General features: G+C 41.2%; 1 protein-coding gene across 3 annotated transcripts in view; it reads right to left on the minus strand.

Annotated features, from left to right (window-relative positions):
* The window catches only part of cast (calpastatin), a 218,472-nt gene that overhangs the window by 62,137 nt on the left and 135,856 nt on the right, over positions 1–20,479 (minus strand). For all 3 annotated transcript variants that reach the window (XM_087999011.1, XM_043709721.2, XM_087999019.1), the window contains 11 exons: positions 19,229–19,273; positions 17,738–17,827; positions 16,864–16,959; positions 16,243–16,299; positions 15,742–15,867; positions 13,605–13,661; positions 12,643–12,699; positions 8,338–8,427; positions 6,089–6,184; positions 5,820–5,882; positions 1,296–1,418 (listed from right to left, as the gene is read on the minus strand). In XM_087999011.1, coding sequence (XP_087855137.1) covers positions 1,296–1,418; positions 5,820–5,882; positions 6,089–6,184; positions 8,338–8,427; positions 12,643–12,699; positions 13,605–13,661; positions 15,742–15,867; positions 16,243–16,299; positions 16,864–16,959; positions 17,738–17,827; positions 19,229–19,273 — 900 coding nt within the window. The remainder of the gene's footprint in view (positions 1–1,295; positions 1,419–5,819; positions 5,883–6,088; positions 6,185–8,337; positions 8,428–12,642; positions 12,700–13,604; positions 13,662–15,741; positions 15,868–16,242; positions 16,300–16,863; positions 16,960–17,737; positions 17,828–19,228; positions 19,274–20,479) is intronic.

Here is a 20,479-nt window from a genome sequence, read left to right on the forward strand (position 1 = left end):
CTATTCTCAATACCTTAAATTAGCTACATACAGGCACATGAGGTGCTCTGGCCTGCAAGAATATTGTGTGGGGAAACAGTCCAAGGTAGTGAATATGGATGGGAATTTCAATATATGGGAATGGTGTTGTCCAGTGTTCCAACTGACTTAATTATTGATGTTTTCTAGTCAACTTCTTCAGAGGAGTTATTATACACTTCCAGATTCAATGGAACTTGAGCCTAGGCCTCCTGGCTCAGGGGTAGGACACTATCATTGAGCCACAAGAACCCTCTGACCTTAATTATAGGGGTGGAATGAGTTGCCAGATATTGCAGCAGCACTTTGGGCTGGGAGTCTCTCATCCAGCTGCATTACCCTTGATGATTGGTTGTTCAATGCTATTTGAGCAAAATCCCAAATTATGATTCACAACCCCTCTAGGATCATAAAGATTGCACTCGTGCCCATGAGCTGTCCCTTCTCCAAAACACAATGGCAGCTGTGGAAGGCACTTAGCCGAGAGGCATTGCTGAGATAATTCTGGACACAGTTGATAAATTGCATCAAACAGTGCAGGGTGGACAGTCAGTCCAAAGTTCTTTAAAATTACAAAATACCTTCAGTGGGCCCTAGATAACTGTATGCTGACTTAACATGGCCAAAAACTGGCAAATGTAACACGTCACTGGCTGGTTATGAGAGGCCACTGGACTAGGTGGGGAAGCAAGTGGTGTCTTCAAAACATTATTGTTTCTATTTCTGTCTTCCTGCTTAGCAGGATCCTTAACCCACCACAACGACTTCACAGGCACAGCAGCTAAACAAAAAGTGAGTAAAGTGGAAGAGAAGGGTTTGGGAGTGGGGTTGGGGAGTGTGTGGTGCAAGGAGAGGACCTGATTACAATGTGTGTGGGGGATGGGTAAGAGAGGATTTCTTCAGTTTTTTTCTCACTAGAAAGAACTTGGCTGAAACCTTTTCATCTTTATATGATGCTTTATCTACTTAGTTATGCTGCACAAACTTCAAGACATATATGCTAAATGCTTTATTGCTGTTTTGTTTTTGATGGTACCTGGGGTCATATTAATTTTCAAGTGTGAAATGGGGGGTCACACAGAAGAATAATTTCAAATGTAGTGCCCTATAACCTGTGCCAGGGTAGAATCTGGAAGTTGATGGAATGGGGACAATCAAAGGTTATTAGCTGAGATTGTATTCAGCTAGAAAATTAGACAAATATCATCCCACATAGTAAGACAATGAGGCAGAGAGGAGCGTCTGCAGTTTCTAATGGTTTTACATTGTTACCATACCTGCTGTGAAGGCAGTGGAGATGCAGAGTGAGAACTTGCGGCTGAGCATTTTGAAATTGGAGCTGGAGGGTTGTGAGCGAAGTCTGCAGACAGGGACTTTATGACATCACTTTCTGTCATGCTCTGTGATTACAAGACATACGTGCAATGAAACCATTTCATGATATTTCAAGAATAAAGGTATAAAGGCTTCAAATTATCTGCAGTGGAGCACAAATGACAAAATTGCATTGCAGCATGTGTGAAGAACTGTGCAATTTTCTTTCATACACATTAGGCTCTTGCATGCATTGAAAGGAGAGTGAGCTGAAGTCTATCAGGTCTCACTTGTACAAGGTACACAGCAGAGTGTGGTGGGCAATATCTCCAAATTCACCCTTCTTCAGGGCTCAGTTACAATTGTACTTTATGTTTCCACCTGACATTGGACATCATATACTTGCAGTTGAGCATGTGGTGCTGGAAAAGCACAGCAGGTCAGGCAGCATCCAAGGAGCAGAAGAATCGACGGTTTGGGCATAAGTCCATTATCAGGAATTCCTGATGTCAATTCTCCTACTTCTTGGATGCTGCCTGACATGCTGTGCTTTTCCAGCACCACACTCTTGACTCTGATCTCCAGCATCTGCAGTCCTCACTTTCTCCTATCATGTATTTGCACTCAGGTTCTTTATATAAACAATTTTTGTGAGTACCTTTCAGGGGTCAAGATCTTTTTCAAAGATCTTGAGATTTCCTTCAGATATGCATTTTGATTTTTGGTGGCTACGTTTTGGATTTCAGCAGTTCAGAGTCAGACAGCACAGGACTACGATGTTGTGGCCATCACGGAAACATGGATAGAAGAGGGACAGGAATGGTTGTTGGAGGTTCCTGGTTACAGATGTTTCAGTAAGACTGGGGGGAGTGGTAAAAAAGGAGGGAGGGTGGCATTGCTAATTAGAAATGGTATAACGGCTGCAGAAAGGCAGTTCGAGGGGGCTCTGCCTTTGGAGGTAGTATGAGCTGAAGTCAGAAATAGGAAAGGAGCAGTCACCTTGTTGGGTGTTTACTATAGGCCCCCCAATAGCAGCAGAGATGTGGAGAAATAGATTGGGAAACAGATTTTGGAAAGGTGCAGAAGCCACAGGGTAGTAGTCATGGGCGATTTCAACTTCCCAAATATTGATTGGAAGCTCTTTAGATCAAGTAGATTGGACGGGGCGATGTTTGTGCAGTGTGTCCAGGAAGCTTTTCTAACTCATATTGTAGATTGTCCAACCAGAGGGGAGGCCATATTGGATTTGGTACTTGGTAACGAACCGGGACAAGTGATGGGCTTGTTAGTGGGTGAGCATTTTGGTGATGGTGACCACAATTCTGTGACTTTCACCTTAGTTATGGAGAGAGATAGGTGCGTGCAACAGGGCAGGTTTTACAATTGGGGGAAGGGTAAATACGATGCTGCAAGACAGGATCTGAGGAGCATAAATTGGGAGCATAGGCTGTCAGGGAAGGATGTCGTTGAAATGTGGAACTTTTTCAAGGAACAGATACGACGTGTCCTTGAGATGTATGTACCTGTCAGGCAGGAAAGAGATGGTCGTGTGAGGGAACCTTGGTTGACGAGGGAGGTTGAATGTCTTGTAAGGAGGAAGAAGGAGGCTTACATAAAGTTGAGGAAACAAGGTTCAGAGCATTGAAGGGATATAGGATAGCCAGGAGGGAGCTGAAGAAAAGGATTAGGAGAGCTAAGAGAGGGCATGAAAAATCTTTGGCGGGTAGGATCAAGGATAACCCCAAGGCCTTTTATGCGTATGTGAGAAACATGAGAATGACGAGAACGAGGGTAGGTCCGATCAAGGACAGTAGTGGGAGACTGTGTATTGAGTCGGAAGAGATAGGAGAGGTCTTGAATGAGTACTTTTCTTCAGTATTTACAAATGAGAGGGACCGTATTGTTGAAGAGGAGAGTATGAAACGGACTAGTAAGCTAGAGGAGATACTTGTTAGGAAGGATGATGTGTTGGGCATTTTGAAAAAACTTGAGGATAGACAAGTCCCCCGGGCCTGACGGGATATAGCCTCGGATTATGTGGGAAGCAAGAGAGGAAATTGCAGAACCGTTGGCAGTGATCTTTTCGTCTTCACTGTCAATGGGGGTGGTGCCAGGGGACTGGAGAGTAGCGAATGTTGTGCCCCTGTTCAAAAAAGGGAATAGGGAAACCCCGGGAATTACAGGCCAGTTAGTCTTACTTCGGTGGTAGGCAAGGTAATGGAAAGGGTACTGAGGGATAGGATTTATGAACATCTGGAAAGCCACTGCTTGATTAGGGACAGCCAGCACGGATTTGTGAGGGGTAGGTCTTGCCTTACAAGTCTTATTGAATTCTTTGAGGAGGTGACCAAGCATGTGGATGAGGGTAGAGCAGTGGATGTAATGTACATGGATTTTAGTAAGGCATTTGATAAGGTTCCCCATGGTAGGCTTATGCGGAAAGTCAGGAGGCATGGGATAGTGGGAAGTTTGGCCAGTTGGATAGAAAACTGGCTAACCGGTCGAAGTCAGAGAGTGGTGGTAGATGGTAAATATTCAGCCTGGAGCCCAGTTACAAGTGGAATTCCGCAGGGATCAGTTCTGGGTCCTCTGCTGTTTGTAATTTTTATTAATGACTTGAAAGAGGGAGTCGAAGGGTGGGTCAGTAAATTTGCAGACGATACCAAGATTGGTGGAGTTGTGGATAGTGAGGAGGGCTGTTGTCGGCTGCAAAGGGACTTAGATATGATGCAGAGCTGGGCTGAGGAACGGGGACAATCAAAAGGTTAATAGCTAAGATTGTATTCAGCTAGAAAATTAGACAACCCTGTCAAGTGTGAGGTTGTCCATTTTGGAAGGACAAATAAGAATGCAGAATACAGGGTTAATGGTAGGGTTCTTAGTAAGGTGGAGGAGCAGAGGGATCTTGGCGTCTATGTTCATAGATCTTTGAAAGTTGCCACTCAGGTGGATAGAGCTTATAAGAAGGCCTGTGGTGTATTAGCATTCATTAGCAGAGGGATTGAATTCAAGAGTCGTGAGGTGATGTTGCAGCTGTATAGGACCTTGGTAAGGCCACATTTGGAGTACTGTGTGCAGTTCTGGTCACCTCATTTTAGGAAAGATGTGGAAGCTTTGGAGAGGGTGCAGAGGAGATTGACCAGGATGTTGCCTGGAATGGAGAATAGGTCGTACGAGGATAGGTTGAGAGTGCTAGGCCTTTTCTCATTTGAACGGCGAAGGATGAGGGATGACTTGATAGAGGTTTATAAGATGATCAGGGGAATAGATAGAGTAAGACAGTCAGAGACTTCTTCCCCAGGTACAACAGAGTGTTACAAGGGGACATGAATTTAAGGTGAAGGGTGGAAGATATAGGGGGGATGTCAGGGGTAGGTTCTTTACCCAGAGAGTGGTGGGGGCATGGAATGCGCTGCCTATGGGAGTGGCAGAGTCAGAATCATTGGTGACCTTTAAGCGGCAATTGGATAGGTACATGGATAGGTGCTTAAGCTAGGACAAATGTTCAGCACAACATCGTGGGCCGAAGGGCCTGTTCTGTGCTGTATTGTTCTATGTTCTAAAAAAACAAAAGAGGTCCTTCATTCCATCAAGTCCGCACTGACCTATCTGCACTAATCCCAATTTCATGCAATTAGCTCATTGCCTTAAATGTTATGACATTTCCAGTGTTCATCATGCATTTATTAAAGGTTGAGAGGTTGCCCATCTCTACTACCCTCCCAGGCAGTGCATTCCAGATTCCCACTACCATCTAGGTAAAAAAAAGTGTCCCTCAAATCCCCTGAAAACCTCCTTCCTTTTATAAAATTATGCCTCAGAATTATTGACTCTTTCTATCCATCCTGTCCATACCCTGATAACCTTAATCATTTCAATCAGGTCCTCTGTTAGCTTCTTTGCTCTAAAGAACAGAACCTCAGCCTCCAACGCTCCAGGGAAACCTCAAACCCTCCAACCCTAGTAACATCCTTGTAAATCATTTCTGAACCCTTTCAAGTTTCACAACATCCTTCCTATAGGAGCGAGACCAGAATTTTTGAACGCAGTATTTCAAAAGTGGCCGAACCAATGTCCTGCACAGCCGCAACATGACCTCGCAACGTGCTCTGACCAATAAAGGAAAGCATACCAAATGCCTTCTTCATGATCCTATCTACCGACGACTCTACTGTCAAGTAACTATAAACCTGCACTTCAAGGTCTCCTTGTTAGCAACATTCCTTTATGACCTTAACATTAAGTGTACAAGTCCTGTCCTAATTTGCTTTTCCAAATGCAGTACTTCACATTTATCTAAATTAAACGCCATCTGTCAATCTGTGGCCCTTTAGACCATCCAATTAAGTTCCCGTTGTACTCTGAGGTAACCTTCCTCACTATCCAAGCAAAGTTATAAGAATCAATGAATTACAAATTGTGCCTGGAAGTTTCACTGTAGTAAATCAAATTCTCTCACAATAGATAAAGAAAAACTTCAGCTTTACCTTCTCTGTGACCTTTGGTCTTGCGCCTGGCCCAGTGGACGAAGGAACCCCTTTAGCTTTATCCTGTTACAATAAACAAATTTTATTTCATTTTATTAATGGAAGCAGAATTAAATAGAATGGAAGCCAGCTGGTAAAGCAGCAACATAACTACAACTAAAATGTCATTCTATGAATACTATTTTAGAATGCTTCCTATTTTCTAAACAGATTTTCTTTGAAAACAGAAAAACTACAGGCTTCTCTCAAATTGATTATCTGAACCAAACCTTAGAGTCTGGCTGATCTTTGAGTCTGTAATCAGGGGGTATAGATTCTTCCGTTTCTCCCACTCGTTCAGCCTTCTTCTTGTCAGCATTGGATTCCTGAAAATCATAAAATGCTCTTATTCATTTCTTATGTGCTTCAATAAGAGGAACCTGCAGCTCAGCAGGTCAGTGACCATTTAGAAAATTGGAACCATGCAACCATAGAAAGGTTATAGCCTAAAAAGAGGCTATTCATCCCATTGTAGCAGTGCTGGCTGAATAAGCCAGCCACCCAATCTAACCCCACCTACCAGCACCTCATGTGTAGCCTTGCAGATGTTTCCGGCACAAAGCCAGGCTCCTTCTAAACGGGTTAAGTGTTTCTGCATCATTCACAAACAGGGGAGCAAATTCCAGTTTGCTACAACCTTTGAGTGAAAATGTTTCCCCATGTCTCCTCTAGGTTTTTTTATCAAGCATCTTAAATCTGTGCAACCCTGTAACTGACCTCTTTGCCTGGGGAAACAGATATTCTCTGTCCACTTCAAGTCCCTTATTTTTTATATACTTTGATAAAGTAAGCCTCTCAGCTTTCTCTTTTCTAAGGAAACCAACCTATCCAGTCTTTCTTTATACCTGCAATTTTCAAGCCCTGGCAATATTCTTGAAAATTACTCAAGGCTCTGAAAAATGTCTGCAAAAAATCTAAAGTAATTGTTATAGAGAGCTCTCGTATTGACTCCCTAAGCCTCTCAGACTATGTCTTGCTCCACCTTTAAGAAGCTTTCTGGAAATAAACTCCTTAATTCCGTATTTTGGTCAATTGCCTAATTTCTCCCTCAATGTTTCCAAAACAAATTATGTGAAATATCTAGAGATTACTACATTAAGTCTGCATTATGATCTCCATAGAGACCAATAATGAGTTTATTATCTTAGATTTTTAAAAGAAGGCATATTCTAAAGAACAAAGCCACAAGATTCATAGAAGAATCAAGGAACATTAAAACTAATAACTATGCTCTATATTAAATAGTCTATTTATATTGCAAGTATAATTACGTATTTTCGAAACCAAACTTCTTAATTCAAAATTTCCTTCTCTGCCTATTTGAGTTACATAACCCCAAACTCAAAGTCATTGCATCTAAAATTGGAAAACAGACCACTTTGTCTTTGCACTTCCTTGTACTTCATCAAGCACAATTTGAGTTTTCTTGGGCTTTCTGCTTATTTTGAAATCTTCTCTAACCATCCATGGGTGTAACCTCACCATCTTAACTGTAGCCACCTTGGATCAGAACTCTCCTGGTTCTTGAACTCCACAGACTTTTCTCTAGAACTCTCTTTTCTCAGCTCGTCTATCCATAGAAGTTCAACACATCGTTAAAAGCCCTTCAGTCAACAAGAGTTTTAAACTCTTTTATCCAGAACATATAATTTCAAATAAACTGTTCAAAAGCGATGTATTACCATCTGCAGTCTAACTGTTCTAAACTAAACTAAACACTAAAACTTCACTTGAGACTAGACCACTCACAATTAACTCACCCCTATTTGGCAACTCCTTTTCTATTGTTTATCTCCTAGGCAATTTGGTCATATGATCAGTTAATGAAAACCCAATGCTTTTCTTAAAAGCAGAAATCTTCTTTTAGAAACTCAGCTCTTGCTTCCAACCCAAGTACTCCACCCCCCCCCACCTCCTCACAGCTTGACGGAAATGGGAGAGGACAGTGCTACCAATTTAAGTTGGACAAATCAATATTTGTTTCATAAACAAAAGGATGAACATTAGATGCAATAACAGGAACTGTATTCAAAGACTATAAGTATTAGGGGTTATCATTGATTTATATTCTCACCACTCTGAGTAAGTATATTTTGGTGCTTTTAATGCAAGTTTTCCTGGCATTAGGTCAAATGGATCTTCAGCCTTTAAAAATAAGTCTCAAAATATCATGTAATGCACTCCCAAAGCTTTTCTAATTCTTGACCACACTCTTCTAAAACAAGCTTCCAGTTACCTGGCCTAATATTTCCTCATGATATTCTGTACTAAATTTTGTTCAATAACTTTGCGCTGAAATACCTGACTATTTCTTACTACATGAAGTGCACAATGTAAACACAAGTTATTGTCAGCCTGGGGAAGACCAGTGCTACCAAATTGATGCACAAATGTGCGAGATTTCTGAAAGAAATGGACTGGCCTATAATGTTCAACTATTCAAAGTTTAAAAGTTAGAAGCAAAAAATTTCATTTCTACCTTCACCTCAGGACCAGTGTATTTTGGAGCAGAATTGTCCGGTGCTTCTGATGGAAGTGTCCCAGCAAGCAGGTCAAATGGATCCTCATCCTTTAAAAACAAAATAAATTTGTGTCAAAGCTCAGCAGCAACATATTCTGACAGTGGTGAAAAATGTCATGATAAACAACCCAAGAAACCCATGCTCACCCTGAACTGATAATTGCCTGACATTCTTCTCCTGGATGAATGACCTGACATTGGGAACGTGAAGCAAAATAATTCTGATTCTGCTTTCAACAAGCACTGATTGGTGAAACTGGAATTTGGTTTTGTGAATAATTTGGTACACATGGGAAAGTACTGTGCAGAATAATAACAAAGGGTTTGAACGATGTTTGGAAGCATGTTACACTAACAGGTCTGCTCTGGTATCATGTGACAAGATTATTCTTGCATATTTAGATTAGATTTAGATATAGATTACATTACAGTGTGGAAACAGGCCCTTCGGCCCAACAAGTCCACACCAACCCGCCGAAGCACAACCCACCCATACCCCTACATTTATCCCTTACCTAACACTACAGGCAATTTAGCATGGCCAATTCACCTTGACTTGCACATCTTTGGACTGTGGGAGGAAACCGGAGCATCCGGAGGAAACCCACGCAGACACGGGGAGAACGTGCAAACTCCACACAGTCAGTCGCCTGAGATGGGAATTGAACCTGGGTCTCAGGCGCTGTGAGGCAGCAGTGCTAACCACTGTGCCACCGTGCCGCCCACGGTGTATCTGATTTAACTGAAACGATAGACTGGAAATTCAATTATCCTGTTTTTTGCTATTGGATGTATAATCCATCATGGGATGTGAACACTGCTGGATGTGGTAGCATTAATTTCACATCTCTAGTTGGTCTCAAGAAGGTGGCAGTCAGCTGCCTTCTTGAATCACTGCAGACCATTTGGTGTGGGTAAACCCACAACACCATTAAGGAGGGAGTTAGATGATCTTGACCCAATGATACTGATTGAAGTTGATATAGATTAGATTAGATTCCCTACAGTATGGAAACAGGCCTTTCAGCCCAACAAGTCCACACCAACCTCTGAAGATTAACCCACCCAGACCTATTCCCCTACCCTACATTCACTAGTGCAACTAACTCTATGGGCAATTTAGCATGGCCAATTCACCTGACCTGCACATCTTTGGATGGTGGGAAGAAACCCATCGAGACACGGGGAGAATGTGCAAACTCCACACGGACAGTCACCCGAGGCGGGAATTGAACCTGGGTCCCTGGAGCTGTGAGGCTGCAGTGCTAACCATTGAACAAACGTACCGTTTCAAGTCAAGACAGTGGGCGGCTTGGAGGGTCATGCAAGTGGTGGCATTCCTCTGTATCTGCTGTCCTTGTCCATCTCTACGGTCGAAGGTGCCTTGGTGAGTTTCTACAATGCATTTTGTAGATAGTGTACACTGTTGTTACTGTGTGTCAGTGGTGGAGGGAGTGAATGTTTGTGGATGTGGCAACAATTAACAATCAAATGGGCTGCTTTATCCTGGAATGAGTCAAGTTTCTTGAGTGTTGCTGGAGCTGCAGTCATTCAGGAAAATGAGCTGTATTCTATCACTTTCTTGATGTGTGCCTTGTAAATGTTTGTCAGACTTTGGGGAGTCAGGAACTGAGTTACTCATTGAAGGATTCCTAGCCTCTGACCTGTTATTGTAGTGTTTATATGGCTAGTCAGTTCAGTTTCTGGTTAATGGCATTCCCGAAGATGTCTATTAGTGGAGGATTCAATAATGGTGATGTCAATGAATGGCAAGGGATGAAGGTTAGATTCTTTTTGTTGGAAATAGTCCATATCTTACATTAGTGTGACAGGAATGTTACTTGTCACTTCTCAACTTCAACCTGGATACTGCAGAGCTTTCAGCTGATCTGTTCATTGTGGGATCACTTTGTCTATCACTTCCTGCTGTCGCTGATTAGTGTGCATATAGTCCTTTGTTAACATTTCAATTCTAGGTATGCCAGCTGCTGCTCTTGGCATTCACTTATCCACTCCTGAATCAGGGTTGATCCCTATAATGGTAATGGTGCAGTGAACAATGCACAGGGCCATTTATGTTACAGGCAGTGGTTAAAGACAATTCAGCTGCTGCTGGTAGCCCACAGCACCTCATGGATGTCCTGTTTTGAGTGGCTAGTTCTGTTCTAGATCTATCCCATTTAGCAATATGACAGGACCACAAAACATAATACAGCGTGTTCTCTGTAAAGATGGGTCTTAGTCTCCATAATTATAGAGTATTGATCATTCTTTTCGCTATTGTCACGAACATATGCATCTTCTTTAGATAAATTATTGATGAAATGGCCAGACAGACATTTCCTGAGTGTTGGCTGGCTCACTACCAGCTGCTAACCTAACAGGTATCTTTCTGGATTAAGCCTGCTCAGACAGTAGTGGTGTTACTGAGCTAATCTGAATAAGGGCATGGAGGTACCTCACTCAGAGCACCTTGCCACCCTCAATACTTCATCCAATTGGTAGTGCACATGAGGACAGTACTAATGATCATCAGGTTTCCTTGATAGTATGTGCCTCTGTTGTTTTCAATACCCAGGTTGATGTTAGGTGGTCTGACCAGTTTTACTCTTATTTAACCTTTTTGTAGCAATTAGGTACAAATAAATAGCTTTGCAGACAGCAGCAAAAAGTCGACTACATTGCTGTGGATCTGGAGTCACATGTAGACCAAACTGCATAAAGATAGTAAACCTCCTTCCATGAAGGAAGAATTTGTGAACTGGAGGCATTTTTACAACAATCCAGTTGTTTCATGATCATCATTACAGAGACCAGCTTTTAATTCCAGATTAATTATTAATTGAATTTAACTTCCCAGTTGTCATAGTAGGACATGAACTGACACCTTTGGAACATTGGTCTGAACTCTGGGCTCAGTAAAATTACTGCTATACTACCATTGACAGTGGAAGACCCAAAGATGGTGGACAGTACAAATAGCAAAAGGACAAATGCATTATGACTGTTCTCAGGACAACTCACATGGAAGAGGGGCACGAATTCCATCATGCAATTACACACCAATTGCACAATGACTGAGTGGTAAGTCTTTGCAGTTGTGGAATCATTCACTGTTAATAGGCAGGGTCTGCAGAGCTACATGTGTCCAACGAATGGCTCCTATGTCATCAGGAAGCCCACTCCTCTGCACAGCCATATACCCTATCACCTTGGAGATGTTTCTCTCTCGTGAAGAGAATGAAGTCCTCTCCTCCACTTCAACCTATTGGTCACCTCCAGACACATATATGGCTATCAAATACAAAATGTTACTCATGCAACCAACTCCTGGCTGCAAGGAACAGGTTGCGAAGAAGAAAATGGTGAGATGGTGATCTTCCCAGCCCATGGGGTGCTGTCCTCATACTTTGTTTAGCCTCCAGGTCTTTACAAAAGAGATATTCCAAAGGAGTCACGAACATCTATTGTGAAATATAGCCAACTGCGACACTGCTCTTGGTTCATCCCAACAAAAGTCTAGTGTTCCCAGAAGACCCTCATAGAGAAGGGTATTTCAAACAAAGACCCCTTACCCCTCCCTCCTCACACTGGTTCCTCTCCGTACCTCTTCCTCCGCGAGTCCTGTTCATGTTGCACAGCATGTGACTCTGCATTAATGCCTGCACACTTACAGAAGGCTATGTCATTTTCTCGGCCTGTCATCAGCAGAAATAGTCATGGGTTTTCCACCAAGGTGGCATCTCAACGTAATTTCTTGAGAGGTTCTCTGAATAGCCCTGGAAATGGGCTTATCTCTGCTTGCTAACATTTATTTTAGGAGTGATTAAAGAGGTTGATCTCAGAACAATTACTGGTCAATTTTACTATTTGTGTATGGCAACAGCCCACTGATGTCTGAGACCTTATGATCTGCCCATACACACAGGAAGTGTGCCAGCATGTGCCAATCCAGATGTCTCACAACACGTGCCCTGCACATAGCAGCCAACAGTAATTCCTGTACTGCAGGAATGGTGAGTACCTATTGAGCACCACTAGAAGTTAGGAGATTGAATTTTAAGCACAATATTGCTAAATTGAAGGAGGAACTTTGGGACCATTAGAACTTTAAATGGTGTAATCGAGTAAGAACTACTCTGTGATGATAGTGGAAAGGTCCTTGATGAATGAGATGAGAATGGATCTGTTTGTGCGATTCCTCTGCTGCTGTTTGCTGCCAGCAATTTCACACTTTACATCCCCCCCACCCCCACCACTTACCTTTGCATCACTTTTACCCGCAGAAACTGTGGCAGCTGTAGAAGCTTTCAGAGGTGCCTTTATTAAAAAAAAGAAAGAATATCACAATTGCTGTTTCAGTTTCACTTGCAAGCATTAAGCAACTTCGGGTTTATCCCAACCATTTCTTTACTTAGACCTGAAATGTGATATGCAAAGTCATATGAGACATTCTGGGGATGATGACAGTGATAAATGCTCTTAGTAATCAAGGCATCTGGACTAATGGTCTAGAGACTGGATAGAAGGTGTTGTAAGCAATGCTATCAAAACACTGCCTACTCACTGACTGGTTCTGCCAGGTTCACTTGCTTCCAGACCTTGTCAAAGTCTCAGACCAAACATGGACAAAATAAAGCAGCTCCCCTTTATATTTAATGGCATTGCTAAGAGTGAATCCCAACCAAGAGGCTCAATACATCCAAGACATAGCAGCCACACCTTAAATATTTACTCCCTTTGCTAGACAGCAGTTAGTCTTTTAAGAGAGACATACACTGAAGTGCCATGTATCTTCACAGGAAATTTTGCTTATGCTTGTGCAGCACATTCTCAGCTGTTGGGCAGTTGTACAGTTGCAAAGCTTAGAGGGAACATGAGCCAATGTGATATGAGTGTATACCCAGCTCTTCCTATATTGGACCTCCGCAATCCATTTGAATGAGTAGACAGGGCCTTAGTTAACTGTCAGATCTGAAAGAAACAGCAAGTTAGCACAGAAGATGTGCTCAAGACCATGGGTGGACTCAAAGTCAGACTGGAATGATCCATTTGCCATCATTATACACAATGCAGTTGACGTCTTCAAGTCCCCGATTTGATCGATATGATGGATACAGTGGGCCAAAGGCCCTTTTTCTGTGCTGTACAAACTCTCAAAATTCTATGTTTCTGCTGTAAACAAACTTCACACAGTTCATATTTTACTATTCTTTATCACTTACCTTTACTTCATTTTTACTCGCAGAAACTGAGGCAGCTGTTGAGGCTTGCAGAGGTGTCTTTATAAAAAATAAAAGAACATTTAACTTTCACTTTCTCTTCTTGTACTATGTTGAAGTTTTCAGTATTAGTTCCAAACGTCTCTTCATATTTTCAAAGAAACATTTAATTAAATTTTAACTTTAAATATGCAATTTGAATCTTAATCATATTGTTCAACTGAATATGGTGCATGATAGTACATGAATGATAAGAATCTTATAACTGACATATCTTCATTGCTCTCCCTCTCAGCCTCTGTACCAAGAGTTCTCATTGTTCATATTTTAACCTTCATTTTAACTGTTCATGTTCTTTCTCCTCTGATTTCATTGTTCTCTTACCGTCTCTAAATTTCTCCCCATGTGCTATTCATGACCATTCCCTTGATCCTGCTGTCTCACATAGTCTTGCTAGTCCAATCACACAGGTAAGACCATTTCTGATGGTTCCTTGTATCATCACCACCCTCGTCCCCATTCCCATTCCAACCTGATCTCCCTTTGTCTCTAGGGGGATGAAAAATAAGTATAAATGCATTTACAACTGCTCTTTCAAAATTCCAACTGTCTCACCTTCACATCATCTTCACAATGTTTCTGAAACTATTGATTTGCTCAATCATGCCTTCATCTCCACATCTGATGTCCTAGTCCCTCATATAACTGTTACTGGCTCTAAGTTCTCCTGCTGTTTCTGCATTGTCACTGGTCCAAAATCCCAATACTCCAATCTGGAAAGCACTGTAGTTGCACCTACATAACATGGATTGCAACAGTTCAATAACTCAACTCACAATCACCTTCCCACTTACAAATAGGGACAGGCAATAAATGCTAGCCTAGCAAGTGAAGACCACATCTTATTATCCAAATGGAGAGAGATTTAAGAATACTCTGGTACAATGGGATTCATTGCACATGAATCTCATACATATGCCTGCAAATACAGCAAGTGATCAGGAAAGCAAATGGAATGTTGGTCTTTATTGCAAGAGATATGGAGTATAAAAGTGTGTTATAGTTTTGCAAGCCATTGATGAGACTACAGCTAGAGTGTTGTGCAAAGTTTTGTTCAAGTTACTTAAGGAAGGACATACTTTTATTGGAAGTAGTTCAGAGAAGATTGATTCCTGATTGAAGGAGCTGTCTTATTAAGAAACTTTTGAGCAGACTGGACCTACACTCAATGGGACTTAGAAGAAAGAGAGGTGATCTTATTGACATGTGCAACCTTTTCTGAGGGTTTTAACAGGGCAGATGCTGAGAGGACATTTTCCCTTGTAGGGGAATCTAAAATTTTAAAAGAAAAGGTATCCCATTTATGATGAAGATGAGAAGGATCATTTCCTCTTTCATAGGATCATTAGCATTTGGAATTCTTCATCACAGACAGCAATGGAGGCTGAGGGGTCACTGAATATTCAAGAGTGGGTTGGATAGATTTTTGATTAACAAGAGAGTCAAATGATGATCTGGCAGGAAACTGACATTGAGACCATAATCAATTCAGCTTGATTGTATTGAATGGCAGAACTGGCAGGATGGGCCACACAACCTATTCCTTAGGATCCTGGTGATAAAGCAGACAGAATCTTCAAAAATGTCAAAACGCTTTTACAAGTGTTATTACTGGTCATCCTTCGTGGGGATATAAAGTGCTAGAAGATGACAGCTGTGTCAGCAGCCTGGGGGAAGTATGCCCTGACATCCAATTTGCAGTACCATAATACATTAAATCACAAAGTCGAGATATCAAATAGAGATTGATACTGAGCCATGAGGGATATTAGGACAGAACATCAGCTGCTCAATTAAAGATGTAGGTTTTAAGGAGCTTAAAGGAGAACAGATTAGGGAATGAATTCCAGAGTTGAGTGTGCTGGCAGCTGAATGTAATGAGAAAAAATGGCAGCTATGTAATGGTTCCTGGGTGACACGAGGTAACAGAATAGAGGCTGGAAGATAAACCATTACATGCATTTCTCTGGCTGTGGCTGTACAGTGAAAGCTGAATCATGTAAGTGCCATTCTATCCAGCAGCATGGTGCAGGATAGTCCTCCCACCTACAATCTGGAATAGTTATGAGCCGACACATACCTGCTTCTGCATTGACAGTGGAACTGCAGAGTGAGAGGTCGCAGCCGAGCATTTCGAAACTGGAGCTGAAGAGCTGAGGTCAAAGTCTGCTGACAGAGACTCCAGGATGTCATCGTCTGTTGGACCCTGTGATTATAAGAGAACAACTATATTATTGAATTATTATGGAGATAATTGCTACTCTCCCTTTCACTCTTCCTCCACCTTCAGCATAAGGACCACCACCTTTTCCTGGCTGCTAATAATTTGATGAAAAGTCACTGGACTCAAAATATTAACTCTGAATTCTTCCCGCAGATGCTGCCACACCTGCTAATTTTCTTCAACAATTCCGATTTTTCATGCTGAAATACTTTTACTGGTCCCAACATTGTCAATAAGCGTATTCAACTTCAACCAGTACTATTAATAAGCTGTCCCAAGTGACCATGCCAAATGCAATCCTGTAGAGTTTCCCTGAAAGGAACAAAATGATCTTACAAAAAGATAAGACATGTTTACCTTCCCTTTTTTCTCTGGTTTTACTCCTGGACCAGTGGAGAATGAGGCCACTTTGCCCTGAAGCAAGAAACAAATTTTATATGCTTATAAAGAATAAAGGTAACTGGTAAAACAGCACAATAAATATATAGAAATATTTCAGCATTCTGTAGCATTGTGTCTCATAATGTCAATGTGAACTACAAATAATCAAGGTTAGAAGTTACGTGATACCAAGTTATGGTTCAATAGATTTATCTGAAATCACAATCTTTTGAAGTGCTGCTCCTTCATCAGCTGAAGTGACCTGGTGTGGTGCGACTTCTGACCTTGTCCACCTCAGTCCAATACGAGCTCCTCCACATCATACAAATAATCAATAAGTTGACCTGAAAAGGCACTTAGCTACTACACAGCAGGACTAAATGACCAAATGTGCAATGGTTATTTTGATTATCAGACAAATTTTATTTTGTAATTCTGTCGGCTTTAATTTCTTTAATTTGATTTCTACTACTGCAAAATCAATTATGTGTCTCTTAATATTAGAATGTTGTGGAAATGTTTTTCAATGTTCACTCATTAAAGTACAAATTGATTGAAATAATGTTGGCTTGACTCAAACTGCTCTTTGAACCGAACCTTCAGATCAGGCTGTTCTTTAAATCTGTAATCAGGGGGTATGGATTCTTCCGTTTCTCCCACTCGCTCAGCTTTCTTCTTATTAACATCTGATTCCTAAAAATGAACAATTATTCAAAATCAAAATTCAAATTTTATGATTAAATATCCATACATAGTGCTTCAATAAAATGATAAATGGAACTAAGTGAATCAAGACTTTGAAAAAGCTGACTCCAAATGTGTGTAATAAGATTGGTAATGAAAATGACCTGAAGGATGCATTTCCTCCACATGCACTTCCATGCTATTTAAGATAAAACAGTTTAATGCATAAATCAGAGGGATTGGGATTGTACATACCAGAAGTATATGGGAAGAACACCTAATCCATCATGAGGTTTGGTTCATTTACACACACTCAACCACTAGTGATCCACCAGACAAATATTCTAAATCACTTTCTCAGTTGTCAGTGATTATTGTCTTTGGGTTCATTTTTTAAAGCTCAAGGTAGTTTCAGTCAGAAAACCAAGCTTCGGCAGAAAAAAATAAGTTGAAGTACCTTCAGATATTTTTCAGCATTAGGGACATTATATATTCATAAAGGTATTAATGTAGAAGAATCAGGAAAGTTACTTAATCATACCTCGAGCAAGGGGAAGTTTTAGACTTGCTTATGTATTAAAATGTGCAATCGATTCACAAATAAGAGGAGCTAAGCATAGAACATGGTACCATTGCTATTATTGTGGGAGTTGGGTAACGGCAATACTGCCAACAGAATATCTTCATATGAATAGCTGTATATTTAGCTCCAACATAAAAAGGATCAATGTAGGATGCAACAAATATTGAAAGGTTAAAAGTATCAGTAGAGAAACTTCATTTGTACCTTCACCTCAGGACCAGTATATTTTGGGCCTGAATCATCCGGTGCCTCTGATGGAAGTGTTCCTGCGAGCAGGTCAAATGGGTCATCACCCTTGAAAAAACAAAATACACTTTTTCAATTTGTAACAAAGCTCAACGGAAATGTGTCCTGACAGTGGCGAAAAATGTTACTGAAAACAACCTGCTGCCAGGGTTGGACGACTTGAGCTATAGGGAAAAGCTGAATAGGCTGGGTCTGTTTTCCCTGGAGTGTTGGAGGCTGAGGCCTTATTGAGATTTATAAAATTATGAGGGGCATGAATTGGGTAAACAAACAAGGTCGTTTCTCAGATGTGGGGAATCCAGAACTAGAGGGCATAGGCTTAGGGTGTGAGGTGAAAGATTTAAAGGGGACCAAAAGAGCAACTTTTCCACACAGAAGGTGGTGCATGTATGGAATGAGCTGCCAGAGGAAGTGGTGGAGGCTGGCACAATTACACCATTTAAAAGGCATCTGGATGGGTATATGAATAGGAAGGGTTTGGAAGGATATAGGCCTAGTGCTGACAAATGGGACCAGATTAGGTTAGGATATCCAGTCAGCATGGATGAGTTGGACCAAAGGCTCTGTTTCCATGCTGTACATCTCTGTGACTCGATAATTGTTCTTCACACATTTCTCAACTATCTACACCTGACAGGAGCTTAACCCTGGAAAATGTGAAGGAGAATAATGAAGAATTTTGTTTTGACAATCACTGATTGGTGAATTTTCAATCTGTTTCCGTGAATAAATGTGTATGGTACACATGGGGAGAAGCACAATGCTGGAATTTTGTCTGAATATGTATGGAGCCGGATTCGAAAAATACTTTGAATTTTGCTTAACAGTTCTTCCACTGAATGTGAAGAATGTGTCAGTAACTCTATAGTACTATTAAGTGTCACTCAGACAATTCAGGTCTCACTGCAGTACAGGTATTTGGTGGCTGTTGTGACAGTATGTGCCTACACCTTTAAGGATGTAAATCTCAAACTACTGCCAGTCACTACCCACCTCAACAAGATATTAGTCCTGTGACTTGTTGAGCAGACTGAAGTAGCAGTGGTAAAAGTCAGATATGCTATAAACAGCATTCCAGTGAACATTATCTGTATTTAGTCTTCCCTCCATATAAAGAGGCCACATTATTAACTCACCAATCCTTACAAGTGTATAGCATTGTTATGGATAAAAAAGACAGCAAGTGTTGTGTACACCAGGACTTTTGTTGACTTGTGGAGTTCTGTGTTGTCAAATATTTGCTGGTGTAGTTTCGAACTGGTTTTGGATTAGATCATCAGTCTAATCTTTTTAAAGAAGTAGTTACCCAGTTGAACTGATGCTGATCTATACTAGTCATTATTTTCCCAGAGGAAACCGAAATCTCAACGATACATGATTTGACAGATCTATTTCTGCTGTAATCAGAACTTATGCATTTCACACCTTATTCTTTCGTTTCTCACTTACCTTTGAATCACCTTTACTTGCAGCTGGTGAAGCTTTTGAAGGTATCTGTGCAAGGAAGAACATTTGGTTTTTAGTTTCTCTTAGTTTCTCCCAAATTAACTTCCAATTGTCCTTTCAGAATCTCTACCGTGTAGCCTTTACCCTTCCATCCACTACAAAGTTTCTGCAGTGACCAATCTATTCAACTACATCTTCAACTTTCAATTCCTTAGTCCCAAAAGCTGTTACTCTCTCACCCCAGCCATTCCCCTGCCTCTGATCCCCATCCCTGCTTTCTTGCAAACTTAAAGGAAAACTGCTTGAATCATTCATCCCAAATGTGACTTGACTATATGAATGCTATTGGTTCCTGCTCTCATCTGCTAAAATTGCTCATCATTCTAGGATCATCCTGGAGTGCAAAGATAACCCTTTTTCTTTTCACTACTTTTAAACTGTGCCCCTCTCCACTCTCACATCCAACAGAAAATGCGAAGAGTTTATGAGCTTCTTCATTTCCAAGATTAAAACTATCCAATCCCTCCATCTGAAATTATAAACAGCCTATTTGTAACAATTGCCTTCTAGCCTTGCCTTGAATATGCATCTTACTCTAGTTTATTTATTACCTCCCTGCATTCACTCTCTGAGTTCACTTTGTCCATGAAACCCATCTCCAGCTAATTCAACTTTATTCCCACGAAACTACTGCCCACCCAATTTCCTTACTTTATTTTCACTCTAGCCTATATTTTTAACAGTGCAGGTGATTGTCTCTCTCCGATCTATTATCATCATCTCTCTCCTCAAAAGAACAGTCCTGGACTCTAAAGTCATTGCAAACACCTCTCCATCTTCAACCTTCCTCTCTACTTCACAGTTCTTGAATGTGTGGTCACCTTCCAAATCCATGCCCATTGTTCCCAGAACTCCATGTTTTTATTCATTTATTGGCTGGTCCAGAACTTATCCCCCAACCTTAGCTGCACTTGAAAAGGTGGTGGTGAGCTGACTTGTTGAACCACTGCAGTCTATGTTCTGTAGGTAGACCCACATTGCTGTTAAGGAGGACGCTCATGGATTTTGACCCAATGACTTGGAAGGAACAGGGATATACTTCCAATTCAGGATGATGAGTGGCTTGAAAGGGAACTTGTATGTGGCTCTGTTACCATGTATCTGCTGCCCTTGTCCTTTCCAGATAGCACAACTCATTTGTTTAGAAGGTGTTGTCCACGAAATCTTAGTAAATTTGTGCAGTGCATCTTCTAG

Source organism: Chiloscyllium plagiosum, unplaced genomic scaffold, assembly GCF_037043375.1.
Source record: "Chiloscyllium plagiosum isolate Xiang-an unplaced genomic scaffold, Cpla_swu_hap1 HiC_scaffold_2, whole genome shotgun sequence".
NCBI lineage: Eukaryota > Metazoa > Chordata > Chondrichthyes > Orectolobiformes > Hemiscylliidae > Chiloscyllium > Chiloscyllium plagiosum.